Genomic DNA, 18,619 nt, shown 5'->3' with positions numbered 1-18,619 from the left:
CGGCTTTCTCTTCCTCTCTCTTAGGGTGCAGAAGTGTGCTGATCTCAATCAGATGTGCACCAAGAACCTGTCCCTGCTGTTCGCTCCCAGCCTGTTTCAGACTGATGGGAAAGGGGAACATGAGGTCAAAATCATAGAAGACCTCATCGATAACTACCTGTATATATTTGATGTAAGTGAATAACCTCCTAACATGATATTATAGCAAAAACATTGCTGTGGTGGCATTGTGGTGAAGTTATGATATCAGGTGATGATATGATAGTACTTGGAGATACCATGTCCTATGCAACTTATTTCTGCATACCATGCAAATCATTGAATACTATGATACAAAAATGTATTGTATTTTTTTTTTTTTGTGGAATGCAGTTTTATGTAAATTTGAATCATTTTTTATACATTCTCTTTTTATGTTTGATCAGATTGATGAAGAGCATCAAACTCAGATTGAACTGGAAATCAGTTTGATAACCACTTGGAGAGACACACAGGTAGAGTAAAAAAAGTTTTTATTTATGCTTTTATTTTTTTTTTATCTATTTATTATTTAATAATAATTGTTTATTAAATTTGTTTGTGTTATTAATATTTTATTTGTTTATAGAATTATATTTTAAATTTTATTTTAATATTGTTTGTGTTTATTGTAGCTCTCGCAGGCAGGGGACTTGATTATTGAAGTTTATCTAGAAGAAAAGATACCAGACTGCTGCATCACTCTGAAAGCAAGTAGATCATATTTGAGAAAAAAAAAAAAAAAATTATATATATATATATATATATATATAATTTTTTTTTTTTTTTTTTTTATATAAATGCAATTTTCTGTATTTCCTACTGTATTTTATGTTTGATGGAGAGTTGTTGTTGCACAACATTACCACATGGTGGCAGATTCAAATCATTAATGCAAACCTCTGTTGTGGCTTCTCACAGGTGTCTCCCATGATGTGTGCTGAGGAGCTGACCAATCAGGTGCTGTATATGAGAAATATTCCTGCTGGGGAAAAAGACGTGTGGATGACCTTTGAGGCCATCGAGGAAGGAGAGCTTGGTAAAAACAAAATGCAAACTAATGAATTCAAACACAATTTCACTTCAGTCACTACTGAAGTGAATCAGACACTGTAGTGCAAACGGTGTTTTTTTAGGACTGGGAGAAACAATAGATAAATGCAGCATGTAATTTCCGCAGAACGACCACTTCACCCTAAAGAGAAGGTTCTGGAACAAGCGCTACAGTGGTGTAAAATGTCTGATCCCAGCTCAGCGTATCTGGTGGTGAAGAAGGTACCTAGAGGAGAAGCTATAGACATTTTCACAGGTGAAAGCATATTCATTTCAACAGATGAACTCACTTTTAGAGAATAGAATGATGTGTTGAATATTTTAAAGTATTTGAACCCATTTTTCACTTCAGTGGTACTGCATTGTCACAAAAACATTTTTATAAGATACTGTAGTCTCTCCACTAACCTGAGGTAATAAAATGCATAAAAATTACAGTACTGTTCAAAAGATTTAGTTTTTTTTAAAGGAAGTTTTATGCTAAGTCTGCATGTATTTGACCAAAAATACAGTAATATTGTGAAATATTATTAAAATTTCAAACAAAGGTTTTCTATTTGAATGCATTTTAAAATGTCATTTATTCCTGTGATCAAAGCTGACTTTTCGGCATCATTACTCCAGTCTTCAGTGGTGCTTCAGAAATCATTCTAACATACTAATTTGCTGGTCAAGAAACATTTCTTATTATCAATGTTGAAAACAGGATTTTTTCCCCTCAGGATTATTTGATGAATAATTCAAAAGATCAGCATTTATTTGAAAAATAAATCTTTTGAAACATTTTTAAATGTCTTTACCATCACCTTCTGTTAATAATAAAAAAAAAAATCCAAACTTGGAAACAGTAGTGTCAGGGTTTGGCAAGGGAAGACCCAGGCGCAGAATGAGCAGGGGGGTGATATTTATTGAAACAAAGTGACTGCACAAGAAAGGTGAGGTGGGGACACAGTCCAAACAATAGGGCAGCTTGGTCGAGAGCACACAACTGAACAACAGTTTGGTCCGAGTTGAGACCGTTCCAGACTTTACAGCAACAGGGCTTGACACTTGGAGCAATCATAGAAGCACCAGAGGCGTCCAGGTCAGGAGAGTCAGCAACCAGGAGGGACACAGAGAGCAGGGCAGGAACCAACACTACACACACACACACACACACCGCAAGACAAGACAACAAGGGAGAAGAAAACAAGAGCAACAAAAACTGGCCAAAAAAAAAAAAAAAGGGCAAAGAAATCCAATAACTAGAAAGAGAAAAGAAACAAAATATATAAAAGAAATAGGAGTTCTAAAGATGACCTAAACTAGCTACTGAGAGAAAAGAAAATAAATACTAAAAGAAAAATTGACTAGGCCAAAAGGAGAATAAAAAACTAAAGTAAAAAAAAAAAAGAATGCAACCTTGCAGAGAAATAAAGAGGGAAAAATGAGAACTACTAAACTAGAGAGAAACAAAATAAAAAACCTAGAGAAGCCAGAAAATAAGGCTAGGGAAAGAAATACAACAAAACTTATCTTGACTAGCTCAAAAACTATCAAGAAGATAATTACAGGACAAGCCTGATAAGCACAAAACGAACCAGCAAAGACGACAGGGAAAAAGAGCACAGTATAAAGGGAGCAGAGCACATAAGGATCAGGTGAACACACTCAAGTAAACGAGGACTAAACGAGGAGGCGTGGTAACTGGAAATGAGGGGGCAGGACAAGGGGAGCACATGGCCAACACAAACAAACACAGCCATGTGCTCAGGCACAAAATGAACAAAGATGCATTAAACAAAGACAGGACAGACAAGAATGTCAGGGCAGGATCCTGACAAGTAGAGTATATAAGAATGAGAAAAAAAGATAAGAAAATACAGTATGCCACATTGATTTATTACTACACATCTATTACTATACAACTCTAACATTTTTGTCTCATGAAAAACACCAACTGTATACTTTGTTACAAAATTGTATAAAATGACACAGCTGTATTGTTATTGGGTTTTTGACCTTGTATCTGTTGTATCTGTGTGTTGTGGGCTGCAGCCTATAAGAGTGAGATCGTGAAATCTGGAGTGCTGAAGTGTCGGGAAGAGCCGCCCAAGCTCTTGCAAGGAAACAAATTCCAGGAGCGATCTTTCCAAATTAAAGACCACAGATTAATCCTGATGAAAGACAAAAAAGTATGTATATAGTTCATAATCACCTTCTACATTACAGCACATTAGAGGTTTCTGTGTAAATAAGACAACACTGAACTGAAAGGAAAAACTAAAATCAGCTTTTCTGCATCACAGAGCAACAAACCTGAGAAAGAGTGGCAACTGAAAACCTTGAAGATTTACATGGGGATCAGAAAGAAGTTAAAACCACCAACAAAGTGAGATGCACGTTCCACAATAAGCTTCTTTACATCAGTGGACTTGATAGAACTATAACAAGTGTGTTTACTTGCAGATGGGGATTAACAGTGATGCTGGATAAACAGCAATTGTAAGTGGTATTTATATGTGTTATATTTATATGTGTATTGTGTGTGTGTGTGTGTGTGTGTGTGTGTGTATATGTATGTATACGTATGTGTGTGTGTGTGTGTATATATGTGTGTGTATATATGTGTCAGTTTCTTATAACATGTTATACAGCATGTTATATGTGTGTTGTTATGCATTATACTCTTTAAAGGTATCTTGAAAAAGTAAATAATTATGCAACAATAATGAGTATTATAGGACATGAATATGAATACATTTTCTTTACAATGCTTTATACAAGCTTTATAGAAAGTGTCTATTTATAGCTACATAGTGAACAGTAATCACTCTCCTTGACTGCACAGGTACCTCAGCTGTTCCTGTGAGACTGAATTATGGGACTGGATGACTAATTTACTAAAAGCACAGGTGCAGCACATTTTAAATTGAACAAGTCTGAACGTTTATTGACATTTCAGAGGTGTAAATTAACAGTAACGTCCTCCCTCAGAATGATGATCTGCGCCCACCTGTGATGAGGCGGCACTCTTCCTCTGACATTTCCAAGCAGAAGTTTGGCACCATGCCGCTCGTGCCCATCAGAGGAGAGGAGAGCAATACCAACTCCACCATGCTCTCCGCCAATCAGACTCTGGTACAACACTGTGGCGTGCTCTAGTGGTTCAGTGCATGTAACGCTCACTTGGTATTTGCTTTGAGACTTAACTCGTTGTCTGTGTATTTTTGCAGAGAAAGCTCCACACGAGAAGGGCTCTCTCAATGTTCTTTGTAAGTATTTCTTTTTATCTGCAGATCAATCCAATGCATTTTATATAAGAATTACTTTAAAAGAATAGTTAAACCGAAAAAAGAGTATTTGCTAAATATTTACTCACCCTCAGTCCATGCAAGATGTAGATGAGTTTGTTTGTTCATCAGGACAGATTTGGAGAAATGTAGCGTTACATCACTTGCTCACCAATAGATCCTCTGCAGTGAATGGGTGCCGTCAGAATGAGAGTCTAAACAGCCGATAAAAACATCACAATAATCCTCAAGTAATCAACATGACTCCAGTCCATCAATGAACATCTTTTGAGGCAAAAAGCTGCGTGTTTGTAATAACATTTTTAACTTCAAATCCTTACTAGTCTTCTATCCATAATATTGCGTTCTCCAGTGAAAAAGTTGTCTTGTCTGAATCAGGTGGGATATATGCACAGATCAAGCACCATTTATTAATGAAAAAATACAAAAACATATCTACACAAATATTTGGGTGGATTTTGATGTGAGAGAACAACAGGGGATTAACTTTTTCCACTGGAGAAAGCATTATTATGGATTATTGACTAGTATTTTGGACAGAAGTGATGGTTTAATGTGAAAAAAAACCTTTATTTATGGATTTGTTTATTACAAGACATTAATTGATGCACTGGAGTGGTGTGGATTACTTTTGAGATGTTGTTTGGACTCATTCTGACGGCACCCATTCACAATGATGCAATGCTACATTTCTCTAAATCTGTTCAGATGAACAAACAAACTCATCTACATCTTAGATGGCCTGAAGCTGAGTACATTTTCAACAAATTTTCATTTTTGGGTGAGCTATTACCCAACTTAATATTCAGTTTCACACCTTTGCATACAAGTTTTGTTGCCATTTCTTTAACACAATCAGTCACAATTACTCTGATTACAGTGGCTGGTCAAAATGTAAAAGTAGGAGGTTTGGAAAGTATCAGATGACTTCTGGGTCTAACAAACGCTCAAAAATTTAAGGGTGTGTTTAACAAAAGAGCCTGTACTTAATTGAGGAATTCCCTTTGACTTCCTCGGTCCTTCCCCCCATTCCTGTTGGGAACCAGGGTTTCCTGATATGACAGGATGCATTTGGAGGAAGAATGCTTCTGCTGCATTGTTCTGCAACTGTAGCCTTGAGGGAGGGCAGGGAGCTCGCTTCACCTCTTGTGTTTTGGGAAAATGCCGCAGCTTCTGGTGTGTCCCGGCCCAAAAGCTTTCGCAAGCAAATTGTCTTGCTTTTGTCCTCAATGTATTCGACAATTATCTTGATGTTGTCGCTCTGATACTGAGACAAAAGTTTCAACTCAGAAAAGGAAGTAATTTGTTTTGAACATTGTTGAGGAGCGAATCCCTTTCTGTGTATGTCCCGCTAACCACAAATACTTCTATTGTTAGCATAACGGTAGATCATCTAATCAGGTATCTAGTAGATTAGGTATTTTCATGAGATAATAGTCACTGTGTTCGAAACCTAACACCCGTATGGATGAGATGTAGCTTTTATGATCTTAGTTCAGGAGACTGATTTGCTTTGGACACACACATTTGTGTACGCAAGTACACCAGCTCATAAGCTCATAAGATTACTGGTATTTTATAAACACATGGCATTATAGGTTGGACTGATTTGATTGGTTGAGCTATACAATCAATATTTATGACATTTATTGTTATTATTTATATGTATGTAATTTAAAATGAAAAGAAATCACATTATTATTCACTATTTTATTATAGCAAATTTTTTTGTAGTTATTAAAAATTTAATGCCATACTACAACAACAACAACAATAAATAATAATAAACACACAACATAGTAATAGTAGTATATAAAAAAATATTATTATTATTAATTATTATAAGGTTCTTATAATAGTATATTGCTGTGTAATATAAGGTTTATGTAATAGTGTATTCACTATATAGTTAATAATAACATATGTCATACAACAACAAAAATATAATAATAATAATCATCATCATAATCAATTCAAGTTTATTTGTTTAGCGTTTTTTTACGATACAAATCGTTGCAAAGCAGCTTTACAGGAAATTAAGTTTCTACAATATATTTATATATTGTAGAAACTTAATATAGTTAACTTATGGCAAACTTTATGTGTAATATTATAAGATTTATATAATAGTATATTCACTATATTATTCCTGTTATATATAGTTGCATAAAAATGTAATGTCATAAAACAACAATAATAATAATAATAATAATAATAATTATTATTGTTTACTAAAACTATTATTATTATTATAACACAATATAGTTATAGTATATAATAATGATGATAATAATAATACATTAACAATATAACAAACTATTAATTGGCTATAACTTAATTAATTTATTACTATTATTATTGTTATTATTATTATTATCAAGGTTAAAATTATATTATTTGTGACAAGGTTAATATGATTATTATCACTAGATTTATTTATTGAATATTGGGTTTCTTATATTAATGTTGTTTTGATTGATATTCAGTCTTTTTGTAGTGTTTTCATAACTCTTTCATAACTGTGGTGAGGTCACTGTAATGGATGGCTTATTGGTTTGTAGACCTAGGCCAGTGTAATGAAGTGTTGTAATCTGAAATCCACTACAGATATCTTTTTGACCTCCTGGTATGTCTTGCTATTGTCTGTTTTGTTTTTCTGCTCAGCCCATGAAGGTGCAGCAGGACTCTTTTGAGGAGCACATTGAAAGCCCCGAGCCTTTGTATGAGGAGGTGGGCGACTTCGGTTTGCAGGTGCTCAAATCTTTGGAAACTAGCTTCCTGTCCAGTGCTCACGCAGAGACACAGGAGGTGCCAGCACGGCCCGTCAGCCTCGGACAGAGGAAGGCCGCCTCCCTGGATCGCATGGTTGGGTCAAACCCAGTGCACTCTCTCTTATCCTCTGGAGAATCAATAGACACTCTAGGCCAGGAGGACTCCCTGCACGTCCCAGGTAGGCACAGGTCCCACAGATCATGTAGCCCCCAACAGGAACTGCTGTTACAGGAACTCTCCACCATGTTCTGCAAGAAACCAGAGTCTGAAGAGCAGCATGAGCACCTCACCTGAGCTTAGAGACTAGATCAACCTCAAGAGCAATTTACTTCGGAACTTGAAATTGCTGTTATTAAATGTGTCTGTATGAAATTGGCTAGTAAGAATCCAGTATTAAATCGATCAGTTTATTAACGTGAAGTTTTGTGCCAAAGCAGTCATTGAAATTAAAATATGTGAATCTGTGCTATAATTGTTTTGTATAAATTGGGTAAATCTGTTTTGGCATGTGCATTTGTTGACTTGTTACACTAAAACTGAAAAATTCACTTTTTTATCGTTATTGTATTTTTATATACATTTGAGTTCCTTTTCGTAACTGTTTTTAAAAAACATTTCTTGGCTCAGTAACATTACATGCTTAGTATAACAGTAAGAAATGCATGGAAAGCAAAGCATGCACAGTCTATGATACATAATCGGTGAAAACATTTACATTGATATTCCTGGACTGCAGACTGATTAAATGACTACTGTATGGATGCATTTGACTTTTTTGATCTTTTTTATGTATACAGTGTATTATATTTATTAAATTATTTATATAGACTATTTGAATCATTCTCATATTTCTCAGTGTTTGGTGACATTATCAGATGGATGAAGGTAGTTTGTTGAGTTTGTACTGTAACAGTAGAGGGCAGTATAGATACAGCACATGATGTCCTGACAATCTAAAGCAGTTTCACTCCTCAACACAGGCATTTATTAAAGGCATGTACAGTTCTATAAAATAAATCTGTTCTTACCTTGGTTTTTTATTCTTTGGTTCTTTGTGTTTTAGTAAAAAAAAAATTATGCATTGGATAAAGTATAATTTGGGCCTCTTTTTTAAAATCGATCATCCAGATATGAAACATAAAGCAACTGTACTGAATTCTTTACTGCTGCCTTATAAAACTGTCTATTTTATTCAATGCTAAAATGGGTTTTGGTAGTGTTATGGCATGTTTTCCATCACTAACAGATACTTAAAATACAGATAGCATAAAAAGTCTTGCATTTTGATTAATTTCGCTCGTGTGTGCTTTGCCCCTGGTTTCACAGACAAGGCTTAAGCCTAGTCCCAGACTAAAGTGTAAATCTGAGCTGTTTTAACTGAAAGAAACTTTGAAACACTGACTGATCTTAAAATAAATCAGTGCCTTTGTTTTGTCTGAAGATGCACACCATAATGTTTTTTTCTAAGGCATGTAAATAAAAACTTACTTACATTTCCTAATTGAACAAGGGCCTAATCCTGGTTTAGTCTAAGCCCTGTCTGTGAAACCGGGCCTAAGTGTTTTAATTTAATTGTGTTTTTAGCTAAATGAGATTTTCACCTGTTTATACAGAATCCCTGTGTGTAAAAATGAATGCAGAGGCATCTTTATCAAGATTGTTAGTGGTCAAATTAGGTATCATAATATATATTTAGGGTAAATTACTATATTAATAGGTTTGGGTGTTGACTTGAGTCTTCAGGTGTGGTTAAGAAACGGTTGGAGTAAAACAGGATTATGTTTGGTTATGAGAGCAAGCATGTAGGCCTGGCTGAGGATCAGTCAATCACAAGAGTCTTCTGGGGAGATTTGACTTTAAAAGTAATCTTATTATCCATGCTTTTAACTGGACACCTCTGAAGTAACCTTGTCATGGAGATGCCTCTCATTTCCTTCAGTATAATCTCGCTCTTTATGTCCAAATCAGTCAAATATCGGTTATATTTGTAGCAATTATTTGTTCCTTTTAGGTAAATGAAAAAAAAAGGTATTATTGTCATCATGATGTCTGATGATATGGGTTTGATTATGTATTTGGGAAATGGCTGAGACTTATAAAAAAGGTTTTGAGGACCATTTTCCCGAATAACTAAAAGCTGAAGCTGGGTTTTCATGAAGTTGTGAGACACTGAACTCTTTTATGAGAATACTAACAATTAAATGTCACCAATTTCATGGAAAATACAATCTTTGTGATATTTGAATGTTCCTCTATAAATCAAACGCTTGACTAAGATTTGGCAATATCACACACTTTCCATGACCGCTGATTTTTTTTTTAAGCATTAGAAGCACAAATCCCATATATTTGGTACAAGAATTATTAGTTATGTTTTACTAAATTGTTGCAGTAACTCATTTTGGCAACATTTTATTTTAAGGACCAATTTTCCCTATTAACTAGCATGCATATTACAGCATATTGCCTGTTTGTTAGTAGGCTACTTATAAAGCACTTGCATAATAATGCCTTATTCTGCATGACCATATTGTAGATCCCTTAATCCTGAATTTAACAACTACCATAATAACCATTAATAAGCAGCAAATTAGGGGTTTATTGAGGCAAATGTGAATAGATAGTTAATAGTGAGAATTGGACCAAGTGTGACCCGCATTATATCAATAACTACTGACCAACATTTGGTCCCATACTAGCAAACCACTATTGAGTGAGCTTAATTTATGGTACATTTGCAATCCTGTTACCCATTATTTTATTTTATTATTTTATTTTTAAATATTTGAAATTATTATTATTATTATTTTGTTATAAATGTATATTTTGCTGCACAAATCAGGGTTCTTAACTATATTTAAACATGTCCCAAAAATGGTAAACGTTTTGAGGTTGATAATCAACATTTATTGTTACATCTGGAGGCTTACGTACCTCTTTCACCTGTTGAAGAAAATCTGAATTTATTAAACTTTTTTTTTTTTTTTATTATTATTCCTGGAGCTGGTTTGTGTTAAGTTTGTGGAAGTATTTACATATTATGCATTAAGTTTTGACCGTTTTTTTTTCCAACACTTCCAAATCTGACAGAAAAAATGCAGCTGCAAGCTCATTCCCCACACAGTTGGCAGAACACACAGATATGTACCAGGAGCTTCTTTTTTTTTTTTTTTCAGTGAGCATTCAGCAGGCTCCGAGTGGGAACTCTTGTTTGAGTTGCTTTGTACGTTCTGGGTTTTTTCTAGGGAAGAAGGGACAGCAAAGACAAGCCCCAACAAGAGCTTAGGGGATTAAGTTCATTCTCACTGCCAATTCGTCACCTTCCCTGTGCCCTCTGCTAGTGGTCTCAATGTGCTGCAGTGTTTTGTGGTGGCTGATTCACTTCAGTGAACAATTATAAGAAACATCAGCTCCTCCAAAAGCAGGAGGAAAAATATCCTCGGGGTTTTAGTCCTTCATCGAGTACAAGAGGACAAAAAAAGCTCTAAATCATGAAGTTGTATGCAAGCTGCTCGGGCCGCAAGCAGAACAATGTTGGAGTCTAGAAGATCCTTAGTGAGCCTTTGTTCCAAAGTGTCACTTCTGTACTTCCTTCTGTACAAAAAAGGCAGATTATATGAGGATTTGTTGGGAAGATTGTCAATCTAATGCTCATGTGACCGAGAAATCATGGTAATATCTCTATATCTGGATGCAATGAAGTCAAACCGTTTAAATGGTCGACTAGTCTCAGATTTTCAAGTATTTCTTTCTCTTTGAAAGCAAATGTTGAGATGATGGACAGTTGTCGAGTGATGACACGGTTCGGTCTTCTTGCACTGGGTACTCTCTTGTGAGCAAACACTTATTGTTGAGTCTGTCTGTGTATGAGTACCCCACTCTGAAAGGATTCATTGAGTCCATGGATGAGTAACCTCGGGCCGCTCGCTCTTCAAAAGGATCCTCTAGTGTGTCTTTGAAAGCAGACTCCTTCGGTGTGAATCTGAAGGAGGACTCTATACCCATTTAACACTGTTTTTGGAGTAAGCCTCGCACTCGGGGTGTCTGACCCAATGGAGAGATAGAAGCTACAAAAAGGTGAAGAAACCGCAGGCTTACCGCAGAACGGGATCTCGTTTCAGTCTCGAGGACACGCTCCCTGTTTCCGAGCCCCAGGACAATTGGGTGTAATTGGGACTTTTGTCTGAGTAGCATTTCTTCAAAGACAAGGGAGCCTCTCGGATAACCGCCATTATAGTTGTCCTTTGGCCTGGCAATTAGGATTTGAATCGGACGGTCACAATCCAAACCCTTAACACTCGTTTAATATGACCCTGGAGTACAGTCGGGCTGATTTTGGGCGACAATGATCATAACTACAAAATACAATGGGGTCCATAACTCTGAGAGCACTAGTGAAAATGCTTCTGTTTTAAAATGTTTCATTACGGTAACACTTTACAATAAGGTCCCCTTAGTTCAGTTTAATGCATTAATTAACTTAGTAACAGTGAGCTGTACATTTCTTACAGTATTTATACTTTATCTTAACTGTTAATTGTTGGTTCATTTTATGCCAGGTCCATTAAATAATATTAACAGACACAACTTTGGATTTTAACAATGTATTAGAAAATCTTAGGGCATAGGTATGATTTTGACATTGGTGGGGACATAGCGGCAGACAACCATTACACAATTTTGATTATGTAAAACCAACAACACAGCAGCAGTTTTAAAGAAGTTTTCTTTGGATTGTTTGACTACTCGAAAGAGAATATAGCAAAATAGAACTAACATGGGGGAAGTCGTGGCCTAATGGTTAGAGAGTCGGACTCGTAATCGAAAGGTTGCGGGTTCGAGTCCCCGGCCGGCAGGGATTGTAGGTGGGGGGAGTGAATGTCCAGTGCTCTCTCCACCCTCAATACCACGACTGAGGTGCCCTTGAGCAAGGCACCGAACCCCCAATTGCTCCCCGGGCGCCGCAGCATGGCTGCCCACTGCTCCGGGTGTGTGTTCACGGTGTGTGTGTGTGTGTGTGTGTGTGTGTGTGTGTGTGTGCGTGTGTGTGTGCGTGTGTGCATTTGTTCACTACTCACTGCTGTGTGTGTGCACTTGGATGGGTTAAACGCAGAGCACCAATTTCGAGTATGGGTCACCATACTTGACAATATGTCACGACTTTAATATATAATTATGTTTCCTGCTAGCTAAATTTCACAGACATAAACAAAATGCTCTAAAAAGGGCTCTAAATCTCTCTTTATTCAAAGTTGATATAGACAATATAGAAACCATTCGAAGTTCTGTTAATCCTAAAGCAGTAAAAACTGCATCTCTATATTCATCCTATGTGTCCTTAAGGTGTAAACTTGACTATTTTTTTGTTAACCTGGCAACACATCCCTTACTAAAATTACTACAAAACAACAAGAAAAACATGGTAAGCACAAATTAACCATGGTACACGAACCACAGTAACATGATATTTGAAGTCAAACTGTGGTTATACAAAAACAAAAACAAACATGGCGATAGGCTATAGTAAAAAAAGTTTATATACATTTATTTGAATAAAACCATGGTTAATTTTCTTAAGGGATTTATATTAGTGTATTCTTTGTTTTGTGTTTGTGAATTCTTTTTGTTTTTATACGTACTGCCTTAATGGTTTGTTCTGTAGGCCTACTGTTTAATAATAAAAAAGCGCCCCTAAGTCCCGATCTGAATCGAAAGATTCACAAACGCACGCTGAAAAAATTGTGTACCCGTACTGAAGTTCCGTTCTAATCAAATGATTCGCGATCCACGACATCCCAATGTAATTGAAAAGATTTGCAAACCTACTGTGGCCGAGAGAGCTCACCGCGCTGCATATAGATAAAACACCAGCAAATCAAGAAAACATATTCATCAATTTTGCAACGCACACGCTGCAAATACTCACAACACAACCAAACAAAGAAACGCACTGCAGATTTATTTGGTTGTGTTGTGAGCATTTGCACAACCTGCTGTCAAATTGAAGAATATGTTTTCTTGATTTGCTGGTGTTTTTTCTATTTGCATGTGTTTTCTGAAGTTGCAGCGCGTTGAGCTCTCTCGGCCACCGTACAAACCCACTCCGAAGTTACAACCTGAATCAAATGATTGGTGGTCTGTTGGAGTGCTTCGAAACTGAATCATTTTGGCTTAATTGATTCTGAGTTTCGAAAAGCTCTGTTTGACCTATCAATAAGTGCTTTTTAAAATCATTACAATGTTGAAACTCGAAAACGAAAGGCTCTGTTGATCTGTTTTCTACGGTGGCCCAGAAGTGCAAAACAAATCACGATTCAGAAAACACAACGACAAATCAGACAAACCGGTAGAGGTAGGTATAGTTTGAGACAACGCCATTGGTTTGGGAATAGATTACTCACCGCTGACTGGACGAGACATCTGTCAATCAAGGTGTGCAGGAAGAACCAGAAGAAGAACAGTAGGGTCAACTGAAATACTTTTTATTTTATTTTATTTTTTATCAGAAGTTGCTATGAAGTTTCACAAATAATTACAAAGAAACAGCAAGTAGCACATTGAATTAAACATGACATTTTTGAAGTGGAAATACTGAAATAGTATTTTCTTGTAAAATAGTCTTTGCAAAAAAAGAGCGTAGATTTTTATATTTTTGATTTATTATTATGTTATGTTTTTTAAAAAAAAGAAGCCTTAGAGTGTGATGTCATATCATGACCGTTTCTTAACAATCAAACAAGTGAATTTGATCACTATCCGTATGTGACTATGAAAAATCAGAGCACCTGCACATTTTTCACGATCACGGCATGCGTGCACGCTAATGAGAGTACGATTCGTCTTTAGTTACCCGAAGACCGAACCTCCCCCACAAAACAATTGCATCCTGTTAGTTGCCCCAGTTATTTAAAACAACTTGAGCCTGTTTAGATGCGCCCGAGTTATGCAAATCTGCATGCGGACGGCATTGTTGCACACGTATATCCCTGGAGGGATGAGCCTGTAAACACCACGCTGGCATTCTTCCCTAGGCCCGAATTTCCCCCTCAGCACCCAGTTGATAAATAAAGGCAACGTTAAAGGGGTCTAATCCCAGGGATGACCCCGCTTTGTCACGTCACCTCTCCAGAGCTGAAGGGGGACGGGTGGGGAGAAAAATGGGCGAAAACGCTCCACATTAAATCCACAACAGTGCACGTCTAAGCTGTCACCTCTGTAAATGACCTCAGGCCTCGAATGGGGAAGACAGCAGAAAAGGACACACTTTATAACTCGGGCTCAATTCAGCCCCGAAGGCCCCACCTCTTATTTTGGCTGCACAAAGTGTTGTTGCCGGCTTCTCCGTACATTAATCTTCAACCCCCCGCTCGTCCCCCCATCTCCACTTGGACGGCTCCCTCTATTGTAGTCCGGCTCATTGTAATGTGAGCCTGACTTCATCTCTATGCACCGGCAGGCAGAACTGTCTTTTCCTCTGTCCTGCACTCCCCCCTCCTTTGCCTCGTACCCCTGCCTTAATTGCCTCGGACCACCAGTATGTTGAGGCTGCAGATGTCTCTCTCCTTAATTTGCGTAGGGAGCACAATCAGCCCCATCTGCTGCAGTTTTTGCTTTCCACCAGCGGCCCCCCTCCCCGAAGAAATCACCTCTGCTCTCCCTTAAGTCTCTGCGGTAAGCCCCCCTACCCCAGAGCCAAAAAAAGCCACAACTCCTACTCCTCCTAAAGAAAACCTTGTCAGTGGGGCTGGGATTGAAAGCCTATCAAAAAGCTATAGAAGAGTGCTTTGCTTCGGAAGGGCACAATCGAGGGTTGGTGTGAAATGAGGGCCCCCTACCAGTTTACTTTTTTTCCAGCGCTACTCCCTGTCAGGCCTCTGAAAGAGGCTCGGGCTGCAGAATCGGGGACAGATGGGAGGACTTTAGGGAGGAATAATCAGAACACGCCGCGGCCGATAAAGGTAGTGCGTAGCGCCGTTGTTTATACAAAACAAAATAAAGTACACAAGCATAAATCCTCTCAATGGGCCGTGTGACAGTCGGCCAAAAGCGAGCGGGCGGGCGGGCTTTCGGGCGAACGGCCTCCTCCCGGACTTGCACCGATTCTGCATTGTAGGGGAGCAAATGCAGATGGCGTGTTACAAGGTGGGCTTTTCATTTTTTTATTCTTTCAGAGATGACATATTAAAAAGTTGTCAAAAAGAACGCAAAAGTAGACAGACAGGGCCATTACTCTTAAAGTGACAGATGAACAGAACGGACACTTTGACTGACATCTCCACTCCCAAATGCCCATAGATTGCAGTGGAATGGACACTGAGAGTTGCATGATTGATGGTGCATTGGAAGAGAAGGGAACTCCCTTTTTTGTGCATTTTCATAATTTCCAGAGACGACTTTTGTTGTATCAAACAAAGCTCTTTCTTTTTTTTTTTCCTCAGCTAAAATGAGGGTGTGAGATGAGCGGAGCCACTGTCACCCGTGCAAACCCTTATTATGGAGGGTTCAGTGAGCATTTGTGTCAGTTCATGTGTGCAAATGATTCTCTTTTCTTAGTTTTATTTAAACTCTAATTCAAAAGATATTGAGGACGTTTGCACCAATTCTTGCAAATGACCTGTTTGAATCACGTCTGAGGACTCGGGAGTTCTGCTTGTGGATTTATGTACTGATGGACAATTTGTATGTAAAACAAACTTGTTGCACAGCATATTGGACACAAAGCAGTTCCTGAAATCATATGCATCCTAATTTAATAAATCACTTTATTTGATAGTCCACCTTAGACATTCTACTGACTATAAGAAACTATGATGCTCCCCAACAGACATTCTACTGACTTTAAGTTTGCAACTACTTATTCTGCTAACCCTAACCTAACAGCCTACTAATAGTCTAATGAGAATTAGTTGACATGTAGTTGCACAGTTACTTACAGTCAGTTGAATGTATAAGGTCGACAGTGCTGCGTAGATTACTTACAAATTGTAGTCCATTACTGATTCAAAATTACAAGACAAAAATGATTGCGTTTCACATTTTAGGTAACATAATCATGATCATAATCAACTGCTTTTTGATTACTTTTAGATAACTTGTTTACCACATTGAATTAACTAGGATGACCTTGTACCACATTAATATAAAAATAAAAAGAGAAGGTTAAATATTTGTTCATCTGCATGTCATGTGACCATTATAGCCAATGTCAGAGAACTGTGAAAATATAAATGTGTTAATTATTAACCAATTACCATAAAATCTCAGGGGGTACTTCAATCAAATGTATTAGGTGAAAGAGGTTCGGACACTTTTGTGTAACTATAGCCTCCTCACCAGTGACTGGTCTTTTAGTGAATATCCACAAAACTGGAAGACATTCTGAATGCATACAAGCGATAGGCTATTTTAGAAAGGAAAATTTAAAAGATGAAACCAATAAATAAATTATGAATAATTTATTGCTATTGTGTGAGTAATATGTATGTAATCATTAAAAAAGTAACTGTAGTCTGATTACGAGTATTTTAAAATGTAATGTAATATAATTATGAGTACTTTTTTTTTTTTTTATCTAATCGTGTAATCCAGATTACATGTAATCAGTAACTAAAGGTGGGCTCATATATATATGTGACCCTGGACCGCAAAACCAGTCTTATATCGCTGGGATATATTTATAGCAATAGCCAAAAATACGTTGTATGGGTCAAAATTATCAATTTTTATTTTATGCCAAAAATCATTAGGACATTAAGTAAAGATCATGTTCCATGAAGATATTTTGTAAATTTCTTACCATAAATATGTCAAAACGTAATTTTTGATTAGTAATATGCATTGCTAAGAACTTCATTTGAACAACTTTAAAGGCGATTTTCTCAATATTTATATTTTTTTGCACCCTCAGATTCCAGATTTTCAAATAGTTGTATCTCGGACAAATATTGTCCGATCCTAACAAACCATACATCAATGGAAAACTTATTTATTCAGCGTTCAGATTATGCATAAATCTCAATTTTGAAAAACTGACACAGTGTCACATATATCTCATATATATCATCATATATAACACTGCATATATTTTTTCATTTTTGAAACATTTTTCACACTTCAGGAACATGTAAAACTCAAAAATAGAATGTCTTTGGGAGAGGTTTATAGTGTTTGCTATGTAGTTGCTAGGGTGTTCCGGGTGGTTGCTAGGTGGGTGGTTATTAGCTCATGTCAAAACAGCAATGGTGCTGCTGTACTTCCTTGTTTCCAGCCACACATGCAGGAACAGGAGTTCGGTCGCTTCTAAATCAGTTCGTTCTCAATTAGATGGCTTCGTATAAAGGTGAATGACTTTTTTGCAAAATTTATCTCTGCCATCTGTGGAGGGTTTTCATTTGTGTAAAAGACATTGCATCTATTTCATGATTTCAAAGATCAGCTTCTTTTCCCCCTTCAAGCTTTGTTAAAACTTTGGCAAATCATCTTTGCAATGCTTAAAATGTTTACAACTTGCAGTGTTTATAATTACATTCTAAATCATGCTTAATATGTCCAGAAATCTTCATATATCATTAGCTATCTTTAGCTGCACTTCAAACATGCCTGTGCATATGCCTGTCTGTGGTCACATGATTTTTTCCTGGCACTCATATGTGTGATTTTCACCACTCTGGCACCAGCACCAGATGGCACAGCCTAGTCCCCTGACATTGGTTCAATAATGTAATTGACAAATAAAGGCTTCATAACTATATACTAGCTGCATGCTCAACCCCCACATGTAGCATCGTAATCTCTTTAAATGGTGATATGATAGAAGGAGTGATATGATAGAAGCGGCCTAAGGCAAGGCTAATGACATTTGTGCTTGTTCCTCAACTTGCTAAGGGCTGAATGCAGTTTTGATGAAATAAAAACCCTGAAACGAATGCAATTCATAGGAACCTGTAGCCTGTCTAATAACAATAGCTTCCATATAATTAGCTTCTAGTAAGTATAGCATCATCACATTAATGAACAGTGACACCAAACAGTGATTTCTTTATTTTATTTTGTAATATACTATAAAATCTCTTCTCAACAAGGCTGCATTTTTTTATTCATCTATTATTTATTCATGTAAATTAAAATGCAATTGATTCCTGTAATCAAAGCTGTATTTTCAGCATCATTACTCACATGATCCTTCAGAAATCAATCTAATATGATTTGCTGCTCAAGAAACATTTCTGATTATTATCAATGTTGGAAATAGTTGTGCTGCTTAATATTTCTGTAAAATCCGTAATAGATTTTTTCACGATTCTTTGATGAATAAAACAATTCTCAAGAGCAGCATTTATTTGAAACATTTTGTTATATTATGTTATTACTTTGATGAAAAATCAGAAGTGTGGATCACATTAAAACTTTTTATATCATTTATATTTTTATATACCCTTTCAATCATAAACTATGAAAATCCATCATAAAATTGTTTTGAATTG

General features: G+C 36.7%; 1 protein-coding gene across 1 annotated transcript in view; it reads left to right on the top strand.

Moving 5' to 3' along the window:
* LOC306883240 (arf-GAP with Rho-GAP domain, ANK repeat and PH domain-containing protein 3-like) overlaps positions 1 to 7,965 on the top strand; it is a 34,061-nt gene extending 26,096 nt beyond the window's left edge. Inside the window, exons 23-34 of the mRNA XM_079438364.1 lie at positions 25 to 172; positions 426 to 494; positions 654 to 728; positions 940 to 1,057; positions 1,199 to 1,327; positions 3,109 to 3,245; positions 3,360 to 3,442; positions 3,520 to 3,555; positions 3,902 to 3,965; positions 4,048 to 4,191; positions 4,287 to 4,325; positions 7,029 to 7,965. Of these exons, the coding sequence (XP_079294490.1) occupies positions 25 to 172; positions 426 to 494; positions 654 to 728; positions 940 to 1,057; positions 1,199 to 1,327; positions 3,109 to 3,245; positions 3,360 to 3,442; positions 3,520 to 3,555; positions 3,902 to 3,965; positions 4,048 to 4,191; positions 4,287 to 4,325; positions 7,029 to 7,430 (1,444 nt within the window). The 3' untranslated portion in view covers positions 7,431 to 7,965. The remainder of the gene's footprint in view (positions 1 to 24; positions 173 to 425; positions 495 to 653; positions 729 to 939; positions 1,058 to 1,198; positions 1,328 to 3,108; positions 3,246 to 3,359; positions 3,443 to 3,519; positions 3,556 to 3,901; positions 3,966 to 4,047; positions 4,192 to 4,286; positions 4,326 to 7,028) is intronic.
* The last annotated feature ends 10,654 nt before the right edge of the window (positions 7,966 to 18,619 follow it).

Source organism: Barbus barbus (assembly GCF_936440315.1).
Source record: "Barbus barbus genome assembly, chromosome: 17".
In the NCBI taxonomy this organism is placed as follows: Eukaryota; Metazoa; Chordata; class Actinopteri; order Cypriniformes; family Cyprinidae; genus Barbus; species Barbus barbus.
This window is presented reverse-complemented; position numbering and strand designations above follow the sequence as displayed.